Source organism: Macaca mulatta, chromosome 6 (genome assembly GCF_049350105.2).
Source record: "Macaca mulatta isolate MMU2019108-1 chromosome 6, T2T-MMU8v2.0, whole genome shotgun sequence".
Taxonomy (NCBI): Eukaryota; Metazoa; Chordata; class Mammalia; order Primates; family Cercopithecidae; genus Macaca; species Macaca mulatta.
In genome coordinates, this window is record NC_133411.1 from 17,510,434 (window position 1) to 17,535,515 (window position 25,082).

The window sequence follows — 25,082 nt, forward strand, 5'->3', positions numbered from 1 at the left end:
AGGATGGTAAAGATGGAAACTAACTGTATAAACTTTGCTTACCTCACAAACTCCAGAACTTAATTTACTCAAGTTTTAAATGAGAGTGATGCAGTTTACCTACAGTCTCAATACATCTCATATATGTATACACCCAAACTCTATAACACATAGATACAACCCCATGTCATTCTGAGAAGTCAGTGTGCACAGGAAGCAAACTGGGACTTTGGGCTCTGTTTAATCCCATGTGCTAGAAGAGCATTTTAGAACCCATCTAATAAACTGGTGCCACTTTTGACTCCTTAATTTCTGCTGCTACTTGGTGAAAGCCAGAGCATGGTTGCTTCAAAGAGGATTAATCAAACGAGGCTGTGGCCCAAGACACCCTTTGTTGTGATGATCTCTGCTAGAATATAATACAATGCATGAATCCTCCTGACACTGTTTCTTAATCTGCCCCAAACTTAAATGTCCAGGAGTTGTGGAAACTTAGATGTGAGTGTAGAGGTAATCACTTTAAAAGTCACTAATCTATTGCTGGGTCTTGTTAATACGCATCAAACAATAACCATAAGTCATGGTTACTTTCGTATGTACAGAATTTTTTTTTGTTGGATTAAACTATATATGAAGCTATAGACAGATAACTGTATGTGAACTATAAATAAATATAATGTAAAGTAATATATATTACTATATAATAATATATATAGAACTATATCTGAATATATTTTCAAAACATGCAAAAAATAAAATGTAAAGATATAAAGACTGAAAGATATACACATGTCATCACAAAAGTTACTAAGCTCACAAAACAAAGGTGTCATAAATTGATATCCTAAAACCCAGATATCTGGGAACTGCAATGTCTTAATTATATATGAGCATTTTGTGAATATGCATCTCCACTGTTGTCCATATAAAAACAAATAATGTAAAACAGTAGCCCACATAAAATGTACTTACAAACTGTACCCTAGAACAGATGGACTTAATAGATATTTCTAAAACATTCTACCCAACAACTGCAGAACATACATTTCGTTCATCAGCACATGGAACATCCTCCAAGATAGACCATATGATAGGCCACAGAACAAGTCTCAACAAATTTAAGAAAGAAAATGAAATCATATCAAGTACTGTCTCAGACCACAGCGGAATAAAATGGGAAGTCAATTCCAAAAGGAATACTCAAAACCATGCAAATACATAAAGATTAAATAACCTGCTCCTGAATGATTGTTGAGTCACAGTGAAATACAGACAGAAATTTAAAAATTCTTTGAACTGAACAATAATATTGACACAAGCTATCAAAACCTCTGGGACACAAAGTGGTCCTAAGAGGAAAGTTCATAGCATTAAATGCCTACATCAACAAGTCTGAAAGAGAATAAATAGGCAATCTAAGGTCACACCTCAACGAACTAGAGAACAAACAAAAACCCAAACCCAGCAGAAGAAAAGAAATAACCAAGATGAGAACAGAAGTAAATGAAACTGAAACAAAAATACAAAAGATAAATGAAACAAAAAGCTGATTCTTTGAAAAGATAAATAACATTGATAGACCATTAGCGAGATTAACCAAGATATGTTGGTTTTTCTATTGTTGACTATAAATAGTATAGAGCTTTGCTCTTCTCAGAATGACCTAGAACCATGTAAAATTCATAGAACCAGGTTGAGAACAGCATGTTGATCATCACAGCTCAAGGGCTCAAATACAGATGCATCATTACCATTGATAAAATAAAATCCTCTGTGCAAGAAACATGATAGGGACAATGAATTATTGTGAAACTTACCATGACAAAAAACCCTTGACACGAAGGGGTTGGCTAATTTCTAAATATTGATGATCCAACTCACCTCACCCCCAAGTAGATAAAAGCACACAGGAAGAAATGATCAATGCAATAATGAAGATCCTAATGATGTCAGAGTTTCTCCAAGAGCACACACAAGAAAATCAGTGTTCATTCTATGACACTGCCACTGTCTATGTCCTCCTGTATGCTTCATGAAGTCTGCGGCTATCGGCCTGGACACAAAAAGCACATCTGTGCTGGATCTGCAAAGCTGATGACACCACTGCTTGGAAGAACAAGATGGCAAAGTCCAATTGTCAGATGGAGTCTCATCTTTTACTAATTGGCAGTGAATGAAGCACACCCTTTTCTGAAAGGTTCTGACACAGGTTAAATTTGTCCTTGTCTTGCCATCCCTGTTTTAGTTAATGACCATCTCCCATGTCAATTAAACCAGAAGCCTAGGAGACACCATGACTCCTCTCTCCTCTTGCACAAACTTCTGTTGATTCTGTCTTCTTGGCAAACCTGAGCTGAAAGCATAAGACGGACAATTTCCTGGAATGCCGGCTCTTACATTTGCACAATGAAGTATTAATTATGCTTCAAGATCCAGATTCTCTCATAATTTCTTCTCTGATGTACTCAAATAAAATAAATCTTTTCCTCCTTCTACTGCCCACCACTCTACACAGGAAATATCCGCACTGATTTCCTTACTACCTATACTATAACAATTTGCTTCTATGCCTGAAATTCCTAATCATATGTGTGCTCCCTGACAACAGAACCATGTCTTATTTGCTTTTGGGAACCTGTTCCTATCTTAATATCCAGGTCAAAACTCAGTCTTTGCTGAAAGAGAGGGGGAGAGAGAGAGAGGAGAGTAGCCATCACTGGGATCTAAGGGGTCACGAGGAATGACTTAATCTAGTTGTGACTGCTCTATGAAAATAGAAAAGGATCTATGAAAATAGAAAGGAAAATAGAAAAGGATTGTTCTTTGAAAGGTTAAAGTAATATTTGCAGATGCCAAAGAAACAGAGACAGGCAGTTCAGGATGAGACTGGAAAAGAGTTTAGGGATTGGGGCCCATAGCTCATGAGTGGGTTTTGGTCTTGGGGGTAATGGTGGTGAGGGGAAAATACGGGCAGAGGACATGGCCAGGGCAAAAGAACTAAAATTCTTTAAAAGGATCTGTGTTCAGCCCCAGCAAACTGTAGCTGCCTCCCCCACTATCTTGCTGGCCAGGTCATCAAATGTTGGCCTGTATCAATCACAAACTGAGATATTGGGCTGTGCCCAGGCCTAAAGCCTAGGAGATAGGTATGGATTCCTCCCTGCTATTTCAAGCAAAATAGAGAGAGTAAAAGGAAACTGCCCATTCCTCTGACCTCTTGCTTTCCTAAGAAGCCAATGAATCAATCACTCATTGAACTGATTTTTAAAATTCCTTGTAGATGGGAGTATCTCCTGATCTTTTGATTAGTAACCCTGGAGCACAAACCCACTATTGGCACATTTAAAGAATATTTCTCAAAAGCTGTGAAGGCTATATATTATAAAAAATATGGTGTATCTTTTTATCAATTTTTTTAAAAAATTGATTAACAGAACTCATAGGAGAGAAAAATTGTTATATTATCTAAGTTTCTTCCCTGCGGTGCTCAAGAAAAAAATAATGGATATATTTGTTTTCAATAAAAGAAATAAAGGAACAGTCCAATACTTCTATAGAAAATAAATATCATAAAGATATCCCAGAATTCTCCTATAATTGGTGGAATGGACTGGAATCAGTTAAATTTTAGTTGAATGAAGTTTCAATTTTGTCTCTCAATTCTTGGACAGATGAAATACCCTGCAGCAAAAGGGGAGCATCATGTATCACAGGAGTAAGAACGTCAAGAGCCTGGTGGACAAGCACAGTCACTGAATTTCAAAATTAAAAAGTAGTGGATGTACTTTAATCCAACCCTCTCACTTTGGGGAATGAGAACTCTGAGACCCAGATAAGTGATGCAGGGTGGCTTGCTCAGGGGTCTGTACCCAGGAAGTGTCTGAGCCCAGAATCACAGCCAGACACAGGATTGCCTGTGTGCTTGCTCTGCAGCAACTCAGACCTTATGAGCCATCCTTGGCCAAAGCCAGTCATCACCGGTGTTTCCTCAGCCTGTGAAATGGCCAGAGGCCAGAGTGATATTACACTGACTATGAAGGAGATGATAGCATTAAAATCTCTTTTCGGTAACAGCAAAGGCTGAGATGGGTAAATTTTTCTCTGGCCTTTATCCTAAAGGGTACATTGCAGCATTTGGATAGGGCATACAAGGATTACAGCAATCTTCACAATTTATGAATATAAATAACTCTGCAACCTGATTCAATGAAAACTGTATTTGACTTAAAAAGCCTATCAGTGTCTATCTTCTGTGTTAATTTAAGGTTTTAGCATGGGGAATTGCTTTGGTAGATTTCCATTTGTTTCCCACACTCTAGTATACGGATTAAAGCCAGTTCTTAGAAAGAGACTTTCTAAGAACTTTCTAAGAGACTTGGTGGGCTTTTCCTAGTGGCAAGTGAAAATAAATACAACTAATTTTCTATTTTTTCTCCAATGGATAAACTGTCTACTGCAAACTCACAAAAAATGATTTTAATAATTTTCACAGTAAACCATACACATATTTGTTGTTCTATTTTGGGGAGTGAAAATAATATTTTTAAAGATCTAAACTGAAACGTCGAATTAAAACCTGTTTATCTTTATGACTAGTAATAGGCTATTTCATTTTTGTTGGCTTCATTTTTCACTTATCTTAAATCCTACAGGAAGAAGGCAAAAATTCCAAACAGAAACTACCTAAGTATAATTATAATAATAAATAATAAGTATAAAGTAAATCTAAGTATAATTAAAATTTGTAACTCTTCTATTTCATCACATGACTTCAGTAAGGTGCTTATAATTAAAAATATTAATGAAATTTTTAACCTGAATATACAAATGCTCAGACAGTAGTTTTCTTAATATAGTAAGAAAATTCAAGATTGGGATGTGATTCTTTACACAGATAATTCTTATTAAGAAATTGTTTCACTCAGAATGGTGGGAAGAGAGAAAAAGGCTTTTGGTATAGTGTATTCCATGTTTTCCATTGCCCTTACTAATGTTTCCATTTGTTTTGGACTCTATTAATTTAAAATAAATGAATATTTTGGGCTTTCAAGGAAAATTTTTTCTCCATTTCTGATCTAAAATCAGTTCATCTATTATTTAAAAACATATTTACTCCCTACACCATGTCTTAGGTGTTTGAGACAGTAATTTAAATAGCTTCACTTTATTGTTTATATAGAAAACATTTTGTAAGTTCTTCAAGTTATTCAAGCTCAGCATATAAAGAGGGGTTTTTACCAAACAATAAACAGAATTACGTGGGTCACCTTACTCATTACACAGGCTCTGGAGTGACAGGGTCTGGGTTCTTATTTTGGGTCCTGCTCGCCATCTGTTTGATGTTGGGAAAATTGCTTCATCGCTTTCTCCTCTCTCAGATGAGAATGATAACAGTATCTATGCCTCCTAAGATGGTTGTGAAAATTAAGTGGGAAAATCGAGGTAAAGTGCTTAGAATGTTGCCCGGATCACAGTAAACACAATCTTAGACATCACTGGAGATGCATTTTTAAAAACCCTAAGTCAAATTCTTTCCTCGGAAGCAGCTGAAAACATCTATGGGCTTCATTTCTATGCTCAGCTGTGTGGTTCCCGATGGCCCAGAGTTTGTCTCCCCTGCCCTGCTGGCACCCACGGTTCCACATCCTTAAGCATCATTTAGAAGAATGATCGTGTTCACATTCCTTTGAGAGAAAGTTCACTGATGCAAAATAGTACAAATCCAACAGCTCCCCAGAGGGGCAGGGTTCATTCTGAAGAACAATCCTCAGGTTTTCAGGTTAATGGAGCGGCCTCCTCTAGACCTTCCCCAGTGAGGGATGGGGACAGGTGGCTCTTCTTGTAATGGTGTGACTTCACTGCTGCACAGTCCACTTTCTGCTTTCTCTTCCAAGGAAGGCTTCCCATTCCCATGTTGATTTGGCCTCTTACATAAGCTTACTTTAGACTTCCTGCAGATACACTCAGAGCTCTCTGAGGCTATGCAGTTGCTCCTGAGTCTCATGTGTTTGGAAATCCCACAGCCTGTCTTCTGGAAAGCCATGGAGTGACAGGGTAAAGCCTCACAAAACACACACATGTGCACACTCATATATGGAATAAAGCCATGGGAGATGTGCCCTGGTGGCCTCTCAGCTACCCTCCATGGTCACGGATGGTTTGACCCCTGGCTCCTGGACACCCTCCATCCCCCTAGACCCACGTGATTCAGGGTCCACGTGGATGGCTTGGCCTAACACACACAACCCATTGCCCTCTACTATTCCTCTCTTGCCCCAGCCTGGGCCTTGCTCTTCCAGAAACCATTCCAATTCCAAGCTCTGAAGCTCTCCCATCCCATTACTGACAACAACCTCCAAGGCCTCCCATTCACCTACCTTCTTAATCTCAATGCACCTCCTTCCACCTCCTAAAGACTTTGAGGCCCTAGACTGATGATCTTTTCCCAATGCACCAGCTTCTTTCTGGCTTTGGCTCCTTCCCTAGCAGCCTAGAAAGCTCAGCCCATCCTGTAGCCATTGTCTCCTCACTTGAGGGGAAAGGCAAGGTTAATCTTGTTGCTCTGCCTTCCAGAAATTCTGGAGAACAAGACCATATCTTAACCCAGTCTCACCACTTCACCTCTCTGTACTTACTCTTCATCCCTATTGGGCAACAGACCATAGCCACATGGCCTTGTGGATCTGGTGGCCTTGCTCCGGCTTCAGGGAGGTGCTCAGTCATGCCATGATTTTGCAGGGGGCTTAGCCTCCTCTCCCTAGGGCCCTCAGCAGCTGAGCATCACATTCATTGCTCTCCTCCAAGTCTTTTCTCACATTGTGCCTCTGCTGTCTAAGCGGATGGCCACACTACCTACTTACTGAGAAACGAGGAGTCTTTTGAAAGGAGGCCTCTCAATGTCTCATTCTCTCAGGTAGAATATACAGCTGCCTCCAGCTGTGCCCACCTGCCCTCAGGACACAGGGTCCCTCCTGTGCAAGGCAAAGCCCTTCCTGGGTGCTGGGCTCTCATCTCTTCAGTCCCAGGGACATCAAGCTGCCCCTTCCCATCTCTGGATTTTCACACTTTCTTCTGATTTCTTCCGGGTGTTTCTTTTCAGCATCCACCCATGCCTAACACTACTATTAAAGCAAACAAAAACCTTTCTTGATTCCACACCTCGCTCTGGCTTCTACCCTCATTTAACTGTGTCCTTTGTCAGCTAAGATTTGTGAACTCACCTCTGGACCCCCTTCTGCCCATCCCAGCCCTTCTCAACCCACTGCCAAGTCCAGTGAGTCATTGTTGGCTTGATTTCACCTAACCCTTTACAGGACATCTGGCACCATTGGCCACTTGCTCCTCCTCCTAGAAGTTACCTCCTCCTCGTGTGCCTCACCCCACTCTCTTCTTTTCCCGCCACGATCCTCTCCCTCCCCTTCCTGTTTCTCCACCACATTCCCCAAACTACTGCTCCTCTCACCAAGAAATTTCCCTGCAGACACTGGTTTCAGCTACCAGATACAAATCTCCAGCTCCAACCTCTAGCCTGAGTTCTAGACCCTTAAATCTCGCTGCATACTGGCCATATCCATTTGGATTCCCCAGACACTCTGCAAAAAGAAAACATTCAGAAGGAGCCTATGACCTTTCTCTCCCTTAGCCCTCTTCTGATAGCCAGTGTTTTAGCAATTGATGGCCCATCTCCCAATCAGCCTCTGTGAGTAACACTTGAGGGCCTCTTGCTCTTAGCCCTCCAATCCCTTCCATCCTACTGCCATCCAGCTGATCACCGTATCTTGTGATTAATCCCTTTTAATTCTAGCAGCTTCCCAGCAGTCTTAATGCAGGCCTAATCACTTGCCTGGGTTATTATAGTATTTCTCACTTTTTCATCCCCACTCTCCTTTTTGCTTCCATGCTACCAAACACCTCTTTTTAACACTAAGCTTGATCAGCCACATTCAGGGATCCTTCTGGGGCTCCCTGAGCATTCAGTTTGGCCTCCCTCCCGAGCTCCTCAGGCCCCTTTTCCTTACTGCTACGCCTCAACAACTGTCCTTTGTTCTTGCCATTCCAGATTTCACACGATTTCTTCAAAAAAGACAGGACTTCATACGTTACTAGGTCTAGGCATTTGCCTCTCTCAGGGCCCCATCCTAATTCCTGCTCTTCCTTAAAATTTTTCTCCCCTATAGACTTTGCTGGTCCTAAGTGTAATTAACCTCCCCACAGTAGCTCTCATATGCATTTCTCTCCTGGCACTTCCAAGCTATAATTGCTTATTTCCCTGGCTGTCTCCTCCTCAGGTGGAAAGTGGGGAATTGTTATATTCCAGGGCTCCACAAACCTTTTCGGAAAAGGGCCAGATAGTAAATCTTTCAGGCCGTGCTAACCTTTCACTCACTGTCACAACTTCTCATCAACAGCACGTAAATACACGGATATGGCTGCATCCAGGTACAACTTTATCCAAGGGCACCAAAGTTTAAATTCGTTACAATTTCTACATGGCATGAAACAATATTTTTAAAAATGTATTCAACCATTTAAAAATGTAAAAGCTATTCTTAGATCCCGGGCTGTACAAACACAGGGAGTGGGCTGGATTTGGCCCTCGGACTGCAATTTGCCAAGCCTTGTTCTATTTATACCTCTATCCCACACGCCAGGCTCAGCACACGGTAAATACGCAATGAATGTTGGCTCGACAGATTACTAATGCTGCTTTGGCTAGACTGCCCCCAATGAAAGAGACAGCTGACAGTGTCACATTGTCTTCTATGGAGGAGACGAAACTCAACAATAACATATTTGGTCTGCTGTCCTGCTAATTATATTAATGTTCCTCCATAAGAACTTTAATTTTACAGAGTCAGATAAGAGCAAAGTGTTAGGTTGGGGTGTCTTCCCCCCTTGAGGGGGCCTTAAAGGGTTAACTAGCCTTGAGAGACCATTCCATGTGCAGCACTAAGGGGCAAGCAGCAAAAACAAGTTCCCTTCTGTGTTATTTCCCAGGATTTTAAAGGCAATGGTATCACCCATAACCAACTATGATAATAATCTTTAGAGACATCGGTAAACATCAGTATGATTTAAGGCATAGAAAAGCCCATAATTTGTACCTCCAGAGAAGAGAAAAAATAATGGCCTACTTCTCAAAGCATATAAAGGATAAAGCGTTGTTTCTCCTCTGACAATTTTTCATTACAAAGGGCTGCTCTGCCTCCGCTTTCCAGGGCCTTTCCCAGTATGTGCTCAAAGCATGAAGAATCCGAGGCAGGGACTCCTGTTGGAGGATGAACTGCTGCTTGTGTTTCAGGCTCATCACGTTGAATCAGACTCTCTCTAAATGAAGCTGAGGCATTTCCTGGGGCGCGAAGCATGCTAAGATAGTCTGAAGCCAGGAAATAATGATCTGTGCTTGTAAAGGAATTCTACTCAATTTAAGAAATGATTCCTAATGACCTACCAGAACATGCCAACCTGCAACAGTCAAGTCTGCGTGAGTAACAGACACCCGGCACGGCCAACCTCACCGTCCAGGGCTCCTCCACTGGGGATGAAAGTTGAAGGAAAACCCACAGGGGTTTGGGCAAGAGGAGAAGAATGTTCCTGTCCTTTCTGCAGAAGCAGTTGTGCAAAGGTCTCCTTAGTAGTCAAATTGTGGTGCTTGGGAAGATGTAGTTCCCAGATCAAATTATAAATCAGGAAATGGAAGCATTTCCTGCAGCAGAGATGGGTGATATACTTCTTCTGTCTGGAGGGAAAATTGCAGTTATATGAAGACTCCAAAAGGAAATCCTAGGCTAATTAACTCTCCTGGTTATTAAGCTAAACAGTGTTTAAGGTGAGCTTCATTCTTCACATGCCCTGTGATTTATGCAGACACATCCACGTTAATACTTCCCATGAAACTCGAAATGAGATAGACACAGCAACACCACCTCCTACAACTTGCCTGCCATGTAACCCAAACTGTAAGCCTCAGTAGTAAGCAGCCTCTGCACCCCCACTCCATGGGTGAATGCTGACCTGTCAGCTTCCAAAGCTCGGCTATCCTCAGTGACCACAGGAGCTCAGATTTCAGGCTTGGTAGTGGTGGCGGTGATTGGGTGGTAATCGAATGGGTGGATTTGGGCTCCAAAAGTCTTGTGATGAAAGTCTTTTGATCAAAATTGATGACACTTTTGAATGGTGTGCAGCTGCTCTGCTTGTACAGCTCTGAGATGCACAGGGGTGTTGGTGGTTGGCAGCTGTGGTCTCCACTTCCTGTAGAGAAAGTATCTTCACTGTGCAAGTGGCCCCGAATCAGACCACACTGGATTCTGGTGGTCTTGGCTCTCCACAGGGAGACCAGGAAAGAACTTAGTCTACTCAGACATCCCCAAACCACACAGGCCCTAAAGTCTTCAGTGGACATTTTGATTGTTCTCTTGGTAGTTTTACATTCTTCACTTGAAACTACTTGATGAATTTCACATTTATTCATAAACATTTTACAGTTTAAGAAATTGCTACCTGTCAACAATGATCCAAAGGCTGCTCATTTTGCAGGTCTTACCCACAGTTACACTTTCAAGCACATTCGTCTATGGTTGATGAACCTGTGTGGCAACGAACTGAAGGCTCTCCCGCCGTCTTCAGCAAACTCATTTTTTTCTGCTGTAAATCATGGCATATTTAAACTTCCAATGCTAATTTCTTTCTCTTTCCTTTCAGTAAGTAAGTTTTTAACCTAAAATAATTTAAGAAATCATTGTCAACTCCTGAATCATGCTGAGAGATACGAGCGGGTGTGAAAAACTTTTTAAAGGAGAGAGTCCAAAAGTCATGTATATTTGTTTGAAATGGATTATAATTTTTTTCTTTAGCAGTACATTTATTTTCTTAGTTATGCTTTCCTTATTCTAGTCGGTTTATATTCATAGAAAGCAAGCTACAAGGTGGACGATGATGACCTAAAGGCATCATTTTAGGGGGAAACAATACTGGTTTTAAACAGACAAGTGACCAGTCCATCTGCCATGTGGGAAACTTATCTGTGATTACAGAGTTTGATTATCCTGAATTTCATTTTCAAAATTCTTCACCTTTATTCATACAGCACAGAGTTAGTAAATGTATATTTTAAGCTTCATGTCAATAAAATGTTAGATTATGTGATACTTTTAGCTGCTCTATCTGGGAAAAAAAAGGAGCAAGTGAAGCAAGAGAAAAATATTACCTTCACTTTAAAACATGTAAATATATGTCCAATATAATCAATCTAAGACCATAGTAATACATGGTGTTTATCATTCTTAAATTCTGTAATGAGATGTGAACGTATCACCAAGTGGTAACTCTAAGTAGTTTTCTTGTGTGTGCCAAAGTAGCTCTGGCTAGATGTATTATCGAACAGGACAGATTTTTTAAAAAGGTTATAATAATAACTGTGAGAATTTACATAGGCCAGGCAAGATGGCTCATGTCTGTAATTCCAGCACTTTGGGAGGCCGAGGCAGGTGGATCACTTGAGGTCAGGAGTTCAAGGTCAGCCTGGCCAACATGGTGAAACCCCGTCTCTAATAAAAATACAAAAATTAGCCAGGTGTGGTGATGTGTGCCTGTAATTCCAGCTACTCAGGAGGCTGAGGACTCTGTGTCAAAAAAAAAAAAAAAAAAAAAGAATTTACATGGATTTAAAGAAAAATTATTTCATTTCAAAGTACAGGAAAATAAAAGTTTGTTGGAGAGCATGAACTTTCTGTAGAAGCAGCATATTTTTTTAGTATTAAATATAACTGGTACAATAAGAAGATATTTTGATCTGATCCTCATTCTGGTATATCTCAGGTTATTTTTTAAAATTCCCTAATCTCTGTAGCTTTCAAAAGAAAGACAACATAAACCATTACATTATACTTTAATTCATTATTTTAAAAGAGCCTCAAGAGAGATATTTTTGATTCCTCGTGGGTATATATCAGGGATCAATACGGGATCACAGTGAGAGAGAGAGAGAGAGAGAGAGAGAGAGAGAGAGAGTGTGTGTGTGTGTGTGTGTGTGCGCGCGCGCGCGCACATATCCTATATCCCCTCCATTGTGGATAGGGGATACGCCTATATCCCCTCCATTGTGCATGCTTGTGCTTTAATTTGAGAAATAAAATAATATGAAGAACAGGCACCAGGCATGGTGACTCACACCTGTAATCCTAGCACTTTGGGAGGCTGAGGCAGGTGGGTCACAAGGTCAGGAGATCAAGACCATCCCGGTTAACATGGTGAAACCCCATCTCTATTAAAAATACAAAAAATGAGCTGGGCGTGGTGGCAGATGCCTGTAGTCCCAGCTACTCAGGCAGGAGAATGGCGTGAACCTGGGAGGCGGAGCTTGCCGATCGCGCCACTGCACTCCAGCCTGGGTGATAGATGGAGACTCCGTCTCAAAAGAAAAAAAAAAGAACAGGCAATAATAACAGGATCAATACTTTAGCCACAGAGAGGACTATTTTTCTTGTAGCAACTTCAGGGAGCACTTTCTATACTAAAAAGAGACAGACTGAGAACTAAAATCCCCTCAGTGTTAAAAGTGTAATAGATTTTTTTAAAAATGTGACCCAAAGACTCCTAAAGTGTGCTGGAGAACGCAGGGTTTTTGAGAGGCAAAGGTCTCTGATCTTGATCAGTTCTTAGCGTTTACAGATTAGAGCTCGTCGATGTCCCTGCATATCACACCCTTAGATCCCAAAAAACATCAGGCAGGAAGTGCTGCACATTGGCATGACCTAGTACAGCCATTTTTATTTTTTTTTAGATAAAATTGTCCCATAAACTAAATAGCTATGGAATTAATTTTAAGAAAACTACTCGAATGATGTTAAACGTTAAAACCACTGATGAAAATGTCAAACAAGTGATGATATCCATAGTTGGCATGGTATGAGGAAACAGGACCTCATATGTATTGGGAGGGAGATAAATTGATAAAGCCTTTTTAGGTGGTAATATAAAAGGACTTACCAAAATTTACATAACCTTATTACTCAACCCAGACTTTCCACTTCTCAGAATTGTGCTAACAGAAATATTCATGTAAAATGATGTCCTTTACAGCATGGTCCCTAATGGCAAAAATTGGTAGCAACCTAAAAATTCATCAGTAGAAAAAAGTTTAAATACATTGTTGTGCATCTGTTGTTAACAGGGAAAGATCTCTAGATTATATCGTTGAGTGAAAAAGACTATTTTCTCAGAACCTTGTACAGTATGATCTCACTTATAAATAAAATGCAGAAGTATCCATGTACCTAAACCCATGTAAACCTAATGAAAAAATCTGGAAGATAAACCTCAAAATGCAGAGAGGGGACATTTCTGCAAAGGGAGTAGCATAGCAGAATTGAGGATGTGAGTTAAGTGGTCTTTTTTAACTTTATAGATTTCACAATTATAAACACAAATTTTATGTGTGTGTAAATTATATGGACACTTAGGAAAATTTTAAGAGGCCAAAGCAATCCATGTTTTTAAGTGTTATAAACGTAATCAGTTTCTTCCCATAGTGTTTGAGGGAAGATCAAAACATTTCCAGACTTGGATTTGCCACTAACTTACAGTGTTGATTAGAGGTACCAGCACTACTATCTCTATTTTGCAAATATCACTGACGATAACAGAGTTTTGGTTTGCTGCTTCTATTCACAAGACTTGAACTCACCTCATCTGGTTCTATCAGACGCTAAAATGACTTAGTGACTGCCCTCACTTTTTAGATGCAAGTTTATCTAATAACTCCTGTAATCACATTGCCGTCTTCTGGTCCCTCAAACTTTTAGTGATTAATAAACATATTCTTCTTGGCACTAGCTTCCCTTCAATCAAAGGGTCAGTAGAAATGATGGTCTTCTATTTTTTCTCAAAGTGTCCAGGGTGGAGTGAAGAAGCAAATCCTCTGCCCAAGGCCTTCTGCCAGGCAGGTGGGCTTCATTCCTGGGTTTGCTCATCTTCCTTTGTCCACTGTGCAAATCTTTTTTAGCAGGGAGCCAACAGGAGCTTCCCTGGCTGTTACTTCTCCCTAAATTACTGCCACTAGCTTAAATCCTAAAGTGACTTAAATCCTTTCTATTAGTTTTCCTGGGGTACAATCATGCCATCTATTTAAACATGCAGAAGTGCTCCCCAAATAGAATCTCTTTTTTTTTTTTTTTTTTTTTTTTTTGAGACGGAGTCTCGCTCTGTCGCCCAGGCTGGAGTGCAGTGGCCGGATCTCAGCTCACTGCAAGCTCCGCCTCCCGGGTTCCCGCCATTCTCCTGCCTCAGCCTCCGGAGTAGCTGGGACCACAGGCGCCCGCCACCTCGCCCGGCTAGTTTTTTGTATTTTTTAGTAGAGACGGGGTTTCACCGTGTTAGCCAGGATGGTCTCGATCTCCTGACCTTGTGATCCGCCCGTCTCAGCCTCCCAAAGTGCTGGGATTACAGGCTTGAGCCACCGTGCCCGGCTTAGAATCTCTTTACATTCTAATCTCCTTAAAACAGATGTGAATTTTATAATAAGTACAGATTGAAAATTAAATTCACACTTGATCCATAGAAGTATTCTTAAAAAGTCCAGTAACAAAAAGAGTCATTTGTCTAACATGTCTCTCCTTTATCACTTACTCTTGGCAATCACACATACTTTAACACCCTTCTCTTAATTCTCAAGCTCATTTTCACTTTATTCACCTCTCTTGGAAAAGAGTTCCTTTATCACTTAGCAAATGCAACCCATTTATACAGACAAAGGGAAACCTGTTATTCAAGTTCTTACATACTTGCCATTCCACCCTGTAGAATCTGTGTCTAAAGTAATAGCCACTAGCCACATGTGGCTATTTAAATTAAATTGAAAATTAACTTCTCAGTCTCACTAGCCACATTTCAAGTGCTCAATAGCCAAATTTCGCTAGTGTCAATAGAATTGGATGCCACAGATACAGAATATTTTCGTCCTTGCAGAAAGTTATTTTGAACAGCCCCGATCTAGATGTTTCAACTATAATAGTGGCTAGACCCTTGAGCAAACTCAAAAGGTTAATAGCAAGAAAAAAAAAAACTAAATATTGGGAAAGAGGAAAATGTATTAATTACGAATGAAAGCAACAAACAAATTCACTGTGCCTAGGAATAAGTACATAAATTTCCCCAAGTAAACAATGTTCTCCAAATCTTAACTTCTGTTTAACAATCCAACTCTCCTAAGCATTACATAGACTGGCTGGATGATAACATTTTTGGATTCTGGAACAATCTTCTATGGATTTTCAGAATAATTTTTTCAAATGATACTTATGAAGCTGCCAACCTGTTTCTTCTACTTAGGTAGAATCAAGTTTGGAAAGCTTGGACAGACAGGAAAGAGGGATGTCTCCAATTATGTTAAAACTCTTTGAATGGGGAGCCAATCGCACATCTTCCCATGGCAAGAAGGAGGCCAGCTCTCTATTTGCCAAGTATCTGTTCATCTCTTGGCTATCACTTCCCTATGAAATCAGCCTGAAACCTTCCCCTCCCTACACACAACACCGCAGGGTTCATCCCTCCTGGTGTTGTCCAACTACCCCTTCCTGTGCATACTTCCGCAACTGTGCACATCCCACTGTATTCTAATCATTTACTTACCTGCCTGTCCTCCTCATGAGCTCCTTGGGGGAAGGAAAGTGGGCGACTCTTATTTTTATTCGCAGAACCTAGCACTATTCAACACATAGAAAGTTCCTAGGAAATATTTATTAAACTGAGCTGAGGAAATGGGATGCAAAGTTGTAAACCTGCTTTTCACACTAACTATAACCCTAAGTCTTCCAGTCAGGAGTATTTAAGGTACAATCAATATGATCTTTGTTACTGTCTGCATTTAATCTGCAGACACTTGAATTAATTTGAAATATTAGCAGGAGCTCTTCCTGGCTGCAATCCATTTGGCTATTGGTAGACTATGAGTATTTTGCTGTCTTTACTATAATAGTTTCTTAATTTCTTGGTGAAAAAAATTAAGATATTTTCCAGGCCAGAACAGACTAATTAGTGAAACTGCCAAGTAAAATAAACAATGTTCAATCAGAATTCTTTAATTTTTTTCAAAATATACAAATAGATCATGGAATGATAAAATTAGGATTTGATGAGTCAAAACACAATGAAACGTACTGTCAATATTTAAGACTCAGATAAAATACTCATTCTCAGTGTGTGATGCTCCCCAGGTCCTATTGTGGGGCGGGGGGAGTGGGGAGGGATAGCATTAGGAGATATACTTAATGTAAATGACAAGTTAATGGGTGCAGCACGTCAACATGGCACATGTATACATATGTAACAAACCTGCACGTTGTGCACATGTACCCTAGAACTTAAAGCATAATTTTAAAAAAATTTAAAAAAACTTATTCTCCAAAATATCTCCAGAGAAATGGCAACTGTTTTTGTTTCTAAGAAATTTGATTTTATAAAATGGGCAAATGCTCAAATTTTAAAAGAGAAGCTTGAAATTGTCGTATATTACTGAAAGATTATTTGTTCATATGTCTTTGCTCTTGAAACCAGAATTGTAATAATCTTGACTAAAATACTAACATTAGTCATCAGAATTTAAGATATAATAACTCAGCACTAAATGTAAGTCATGAAATTAAAAAAAAAATCATTTCCTAACCAGGAAATGCATGGTCTTTTTGAGTGTTTATACTGAGGGCAAGAAAGTCAACTGGACTTTTTTCCTTTCCAGGTTGGCTTGGGAACTAACTGGCTCTTTCATTTTGCATCTCCCCTTTGAATATCAATGGAACACTTCATTTTATATCATTTATGCTGAAAGACAGAATAAACCCTGTCTTCGAATGTGTTAAGGGATTCAATCTGTGGATCAATTGTGTGATTCTTCTTTATTAGAGCAATGCCTTAGAGATTATATTTGAATAAAGATTTAGAACTTCCAAATGCTTTCATATGCATTATCACATTTCATGCAAATTGTTCATATACATGATTAGCTCAATTATTCAGGCAACATCTAGCCAGTTTATATATTATTCAAAACATTCGCTCTTTTATTTTTTTCTTTCTGGCCTGAAATCTGATCATTTTCTTTCTTCTTAGACTTGTACTAGTGAGAAAAGAGCAAAGAAAAAAAGTAAAAACAAAAAATCATGCTGATCATATTTTAAACATTTATAGAGTTCTTTTAGAAAAAAATGACTGAAGATACTAAAATTGCTAGTCAAATTAAAGCTCTAGTAAGTAGAGGCATTAAATTTAAGTGATCTGAAAGTTATTCAATGTTTCCAACTTAATCAAACATAGTTAATCTATAACTTCTAATTAATAACATAATTATTTTATAATCATTATTTCCTTTATTTAGACTTGCATGGTTGGAATTATCCTTTCGCATTTTTATAGGTGGGAAAACAGAAGTATGGAGGCATGAAGGTGACCTGTCCAAGCAGAGGCCAGGATTAGAAACCAAGTCTCTTGATCCCAAGCTTAGCATCCATCCCCTGAAGCTGGTAGTCCTCAAGCTTCAGCGTGCATCAGAACCTTGGAGGGGCTGTAAAACTCAGATGGCTGGGCCCCACCCCTGAAGTTCCTAATTCAGTAGATCTGGGTGGAGCCTGTGCATTTCTGCCACATCAGAGCAGGAAAATGCTCCGGATGCCGTGGTACCTCCCTACAACCACCCACACCGCTCTGCCCCTCGCCAACTGGTCACCATCGCGATGCCTGTGCACCTCACACATGCCACATAAATGCTGCATGATCGGCTTCCGTTTTCTCACAGTACTAGGGAACAACAGATGGGTCAAATGAAACACAGAAGTAACCTTTTCCTAGGGTTTATTTTAGCTAAAATGTTTGATTCTTTTTATCTTCTAAGTCACTGAGTTTATTAAGTAAAACAAAGAGACACAGGCCAGCAAGGAAAACTGTCCCCAAGTCCCTAACCTTCCAAGGGGCCCCTTTCTGCCCTCAGAGAATCTGCACAGTCATCATGATGTAAGACATGGAGATGTCTGTCCTCTCCCCAAATGCACAATACAGTAACGCCATTTGCATCGGCCAGGACCCCCAGCTTTGTAAAGGGCAACTGGTTTGCTCTTATTCCTTAGAAATAAACAACTATCCTTAGATCATTCACTCCAAATAATTTCTTCAACCCTTCCTCCTTTCTTTCAGTTGCACAATATCTCACTTTAAATGGGCATTATCCTGTTAATTTTTTTTTCAAACTACACAGGAATATAGATTCTGTGCTTTCTTAGAAAAGCAGCCCAATTGTGACCCGCAGCTAATTCATTAACTGGAGAACTGAGATAACTCAATCCACAACATTCTCTATTAGATCCGAATGCTGAAAACGTAATCGCTGAAAGAAATGGATTACTGACAGTGTGTTAACGTTGAAGGTCATGGTCTTACCTATGCACACTAGATCCATAAAACCATACATTCCATAGCAGATCTGAAAAAGGATGTCCTTCCTCTGCCACACTGCATAGGGGCTGAAGGCTGACCAGAGGAGCCAAGTCACACTGGCTATTAAGAACAGGGATCCTAGGATTACAGCAATCATCTGAACTTTCTCAACCAGTGTTATAGAAATGCTCTGCCACTAAAAGAAAAACAGAGGCATGTAAGAAAGGTGCTGTGTGTAATTAAAAAAGAAAAAAAAAAAAACATTTTCAGTCCGGTGTTTCTTTTCATATGTCAGACCCTTTGAAATCTGATCGGTCCCCCAAATGAATTTTTTCATTTCATCCAGGCTATAAAAAAGACAAGCAGATAAAGATTAATGAATTGCCTTAACTTCATTATTTTCAGTAATTCACCATTCTGTAAGTTTAATCTAGTTTGATTCCAGATAATAGTACTGAGTGTGAATGGCTAAGGAATATTTAGTACCTGGAAATCACATTATTATCTTTCACACATGCATGAAATTAAATACGCTCTGACCATATATGGTGAGAACTTCTCTATCTGGTAATTTAGTTTGCTCTTAATACATTTGGCTACTGCAAAAAGAGGGAACTGTCTCTTGATTTTGTAGAAAAAAAATGTAAAAAGCAAATAAGTTATATAAGAACATCAGTGAAAAAGTCATTTAAGATAACACTAGGATAATCATAAAGGAAGAATAAAATTGTACATTATCTGTTATTGGTACATTCCATATACTCAGATATTACTGATTTTTTACTATCTAATGGGTAAGCCATGAAGCATTTTTGTCAAGATTTAAAATTTGTACCTACATGAAGTATCTTTGAAACTCACAAACATTTTCAGCATGTACTCTTCAGCGGGGCAAATAATTTGGTGCCAATTTGAATATTGAAGTATCAATATTCAAAAGAAATTTACAGTACAAATGATCAAAAATCCTTCAAGGCTGCTATTGACTGGAGAGGATTAATTAGTCATGTTCTCACTTTTGCATAATTGAAGCAGAAATGAAACCAGAATTGTTATTAAGGTTTGTCAGTAAACCATGAAACTCAAAACAACCTGTATAATCTCATCCTGTATGGAAGAACTCTGGCTATGGCAATATATGGCTTCTCAGAAGAATTCTTAAACAATTTTTAAAATCTTTTTTAAAATGAGCTTAAGCAATCAGTGTCCATCGGATGAATCTGAAATTTCGTCAAATGCTTTACTTACCTTCAATCTGAACTTATGTATCCCCAAATGGTAAGTTGACGACACTGATCCTCTCTCTCTCATTGTCTGTCTCTCTATCACTCTCTCTCTTTCGTACACATACCATAAATAAATACTTCACATGTAACATTTTTAAGTATGTATGTGACCTTGCATATTCATGATACTATTAAATTCTACGTTTGTTAAAGATTAAATACCAATGTACATTTGAAATATTTCATTCTCTAAAGTCATTTTCCTTATTGTTCTTTTAAAAAACAGAACCAAACAACAAAGTTTGGTGAAATACCGTGAGAAAGAGATTTCCATTCATTTTAATGTAAAGATTAATTTAGTGAGAAATGGTTTGTGCTTTTACAATTTTGAATGAGTAATAATTAAACTATTTCATAAGTGGGAGTTGAACAATGAGAACACATGGACACAGGGAGGGGGACATCACACCGGGGCCTGTTGGGGGGTGGGAAAAAAGGGGAGGGAGAGCATTAGGACAAATACCTAATGCCTGTGGGGCTTAAAACCTGGATGGTAGGTTGATGGGTGCAGCAAACCACCATGGCACATGTATACCTATGTAATAATCCTGCACGTTGTGCATCCGTATCGCAGAACTTAAATTAAAATAAAAACTAATTAAACTAGTTGGTGTTATTTTGTCATTACAAAGGAATCAAGGCTGTATCCCAAGATGTGTCTGAAGTTGTTTTATTCCAGTTTCCTGACATAATTTTAAGTACATTTATACCAAACTGCCAGGCCTTCATATCTCTAACCATTTTAAATCTGGTGTCACCAAACAGAGGTGACGTGTCAGTATCTCTTGTTCTTGTTCAGTTTTGATGCTCATTAAAATTTATTTTGAATGCAACATGGTGAGCAACGAAGAAAACAGTTATCATCCATGCTAAATGGGTGCTACCAAGTGTATACACGTTACCTTACCCTTTGGCAATTTATTAATCACATCAGATAGATGAAAACAAAGCATCCTTTAAGTCCATGAGGCGTGTGTGTGTGTGTGTGTGTGTGTGTGTGTGTGTGTGTGTGTATGTGTGTTTGACTTTCATATAGTGGGCTGCATGTTCAAAATGTGTATGCCTGAATTGGAGGAGTCCTAGGTAACCAACGGTGAGTAACAAGGATTCACCAAGAAGAGACTTCACTGATATCTATTTTCTGTTTGCCAATAATTCTATGATGTAATCTTAGGGGAGTTAAATTTGAATAGCTCGAAACTGCGTAATGAATTATATTTGGCTTCAATAAGACCTACTAATTAATTGATCCAAGCCTCCCTGCATGATAATTCACCACGGTGTCTGTAGACATAGTGTGGCCAGGCCCTACTGAATGCTTGGATTTGGGAGGATGGAAGTGACAGTTGGATGCATTGGCTGTAGTATTTCCTGGGACCCTGGAAATGAATGGCCAAGCACTGACCCTGAGGTGCCAGCCTCTTCCATTTTCTGTATGGCACACTTCTGACACACGAGGTGTGGCTGCTCCTAGGTGAGGAGGGTGAATGAATGAAGGGAGAGGCTCACCAGAAACAAGAAACAGGAACGCTTCACATTTGTTTTGGTGACAGCAAATTTAAATTTGTGTACAATTCAAATACCTGGTAGTTTGGAATGAACGTGTTTAAGATGATGTCCGGAAGCAAGGGAAAAAAGAACAACCCTTGATTACAGTACACTGGGAAGCTTAACTATTCACTATCATCATAGAAATTATTTTTGTTGTAAACATAAGAAGTAATTTGGGATTTCTGAAGATTATTTTTTAAAGGAGGGTAAATTGTACAAAATCTATAGTGAGCTCCCTGAAATTTTTTTTGGTTTTATAACACCCTGCTAATAATGCAAATATGTAAATGTGTTTAAAAGTAAACAGACGTTCCTCATATACTGATGAAACTTAAAATTAATGTCATTTCTGAATATTTAATGAGGACACACCGTTACTGAAACCAAAATTACTAACCTCGATTATAAAAACAGGAATTTGCCTTTGAAGACAGCTATCATCTTGGTAATTTCTCTGCCCAGTATATTTGGTGCTTTCTTATATCTACCGTTATGTGCAAAAAGGAGGGTTGTTCTCATTCTTCCACTAGAAGAAATAATTTTGCCCTTGACCACTAGAAAACACTCTCCCAGTGTCCTTGCCCTTGGAGGGCATGCATCATCTAATGGGCTCAGCCTGAAGGAGCTGTGTTAATGGGCCATTTGCTTCGATGATAAAAGTAGAAAATAAGTCACATGGGACTTCTCTCTCTATCCCAACGTTACAGCCAAAAGTTTTGGAAATAATTCAAAGGCCAGGATTTCAGTTTGTGAGATTATTTCCAAAACTTGTCAGTGAAATATTTCAATGGATAAACACACTGTCTCCTCTAAGGAGATACATAGGAGTGTGTGTGTCTGTGTGTACGTGTGTGTGTGTATGCATGTGCGCGCGTGTGTGTTGCATTTAACTTTCTTCCCACATTTGGAAAGAAAAGTAATATAACAATAGCCAGATTGGCTCCAAATAGTTGCTACTGCTCTTTCTTTCTCTCTCTCACTCTCTCTCTCTTTCTTTCTTTCTTTCCATAATAGTTGAATATGTCTGATTCTTTCATATTCCTGAAAAGCTGTTTACTTATACAAAACAAACAATTTCATTTACTGTTTCCAGCAAAAGTGGGATCAACTGGCACCTCTTTTGAAAGTTCACCCTCATTTAGTGCACTAGAAGAAGTAATTTAATAATTTACTAAATTTAATAATTTAATAATTATAGCTTATGTTTGTACAGGATTGATACATGCCAGGCACTTTTCTAAGAGTTTATTTATTTGTATTAAGTCATTTAATTCCCACAACTTCTCTGTGAGGGAATTACTATTGTTATCTCCATTTTACAGGTAAGTAAACTGAGGCAGAGAGAAGTTAAACAATGTGCCCAAGGTTACACATCTAGTGAGGACTGGAGCTGAGGTACAAACCCAGGTAGTCTGGCTTCCAGGTTCATGCTTTTACCACTTATACTAGACTACGTAATAATTCCACCGAGAGCTTTGATAACAATTAATGGCATACACCCCACCTCTGCAGTGCCATGACAATTCTCCTGATGAAGCTTCCCAGTCTGTCTTCTCTAGGCTACTGAAAGAGCTTTCTAGCTGAACTTGAAGCTGTGAGTCATTCCCTGCTCCTCAGAGTAATTCCCCGGGGTTCATTCCTAATGCAAGGGGAGCTGCCCCTCTAAGCTTCAGTGAGGAGGGCTAAATGTTTGGTTCAGCACATATCCTCAGTGTCTGGCAGAAGGATCAAAAAGGGATGGAGGGCGATTAAGAGGAAGAGAGGAAAGGAGCAGGGAAGGAGGGAAGGAAGGAAGGAAGGAAGAAAGGAAGGAAGGAAGGAAGGAAGGAAGGAAGGAAGGAAGGAAGGAAGGAAGGAAGGAAGAAAGAAAGGAAGGAAGGAAGGAAGGGAGGGAGGGAGGGACGGAGGGAGGGAGGGAGGGAGGGGAGGGAGGGAAGAAGGGAGACAGGGAGGGAGGCAGGGAGGGAGGGAGGGAGACCTCATATGACTCAACTTATAGAAGTCAACTTCATATGACTTCTTTTTATTCTACCAAATGCACTCTTTACTTTGGTCCCTCTGTGCCTTTGAGCACTCTCTTTCCTCGGCATGCAGCGTCTGTCTCCTCTTTTTTCAACTGATCTATCCATCCATACCTGGTACTAATGCCACCTCTTCTAAAAAGCCATCCTCTCATGCACTTCCTCTCCTAAACAGGATCATTCTATCTGGGCCCTCACAGTCCACTATTTATACTTCTGGGGAAAGCTGGCTTCCTTCCTTCACTCTCGAATCCCAGATAGCCATGTCCGTCCCCGTCGTCCCCAGACTGCAGGTTTCCCGGTGGCAGACGCTGAGTCTCATGCCCCCTCCGGTGCACCACAGAGCTAAGCACACCCAGCAAATGCTGGAAATACACGGAATTCGGACTTTAGTTTCCACCACTCATCCGACTGCCGGATTTGCATTCTCTCTACATCCATCCCATCAGTGCCTATGGATAAAGACCCACTCTGGCCAAGCCACCCGTTAGTCAGGAAAGGAGAACTCAGATCTGTCTCCAAAGCCTCAGTTCTTTCTAAAATGCCCTTCTCTCTGCCTACTCTCTCTGCTCTCACCCCTAATTCCCTACTTAAACGGACACATCCTATATCTGAAAGGAAAAACAACATGGGCACAGTCATACCCATTTAAAAGGTGGCTGTGGGAATAGAAAAAATTCAACACCTGCGAAAACAATCCAACAAAGTTCCAAAATCTGACTCATACCTTTCTAAATGGCATCTCCAAATACTTCTTGAATCTGAAAGCTGCAGTTTGTTAATTTTAACACGAAGAAGACAAGCTCAAGGAGTTATATCTCTTTAGTTTTAGTGAAATTTTGGGAGAAATTAACTAACTCACATTGGATATTATGTAATATTCTCCTTACTTGTAACTGTCCAGAGATGTACCAATAGGGTCCACCAGTCCTACAAAGATTCTGAAAGTGTACATGGCCCAGAGTTGAGTATCTTTGCGTGGGAGGTTCTGTGTTAGTGGAGCATTCTCCATGAGAAATTAGAAAAGCACTCCAATAATTTCCACAGATTGCCGTGAAACCAGGCAAATACTGTGTTCTTATCAATGAAGTATGACTAATTAATAGAGGTTTGTTACTGCCTTCAGAGAATAAAGGAGGGAAGAAAAAGCTGTGAATTTTCTTTAAGGAAATGACAGGATACTCCAAGTCTCTTCCTGTATAAATCCCTTCCAGCCAGTAAGCTAAGCACTTGAGAAAGACAGACACTCCATCAGGTCTCTGAGAAGCTATTTAGAAGAAGGTGGACCTGTCTTTCTGTTGTCTGAAAGAGTTAATAAACCTTCTCAATCTAGGAACCAATTTCCTCTCTGAAAGTAGCACATGCTCAGAGGGAACAAGGCTGAACTCCGAGCGAGAGAAGATCTGTTCAGGGTGCCTTAAATCATTCGGTCTCGGGTACTGTTTCATCTTTGTTTTTACAAGGCAGGCCAGAATGAATCATAAGTTAATAGATTTGTAGTATGATGATTTATACTGTGTGCTATATGACAGGCGGGATTACTCAACAGTGTCACAGGAGAGAACACCTGCTCTTAAGAGGTGTCCTCTTCAGAAAACGGATTTAACTAGAACTTACATTCAATCATCTTTAGATGGTGTGCAAATTGCAACACTAAAGTTGGGATTTGAAATGCTGGCAGAAAACATCTCAATGTGTAATCAAGTTGACATGTAGATACAAAATTCAGTTAATTATATGCCCATTCTTTGTAGAGCTGTATTTATAGGCTGCATATTAAAAGTGATTTTCATGATTTGGTATGAGTCTTTTCTGCCAGAAAAGC

The 25,082-nt window shown here is 39.6% G+C and overlaps 1 protein-coding gene across 1 annotated transcript in view; it reads right to left on the reverse strand.

Annotated features, from left to right (window-relative positions):
* Positions 1-25,082, reverse strand: part of MARCHF11 (membrane associated ring-CH-type finger 11) — a 115,188-nt gene that overhangs the window by 6,695 nt on the left and 83,411 nt on the right. Inside the window, exon 3 of the mRNA XM_015139752.3 lies at positions 18,403-18,595. Coding sequence (XP_014995238.3) covers positions 18,403-18,595 — 193 coding nt within the window. The remainder of the gene's footprint in view (positions 1-18,402; positions 18,596-25,082) is intronic.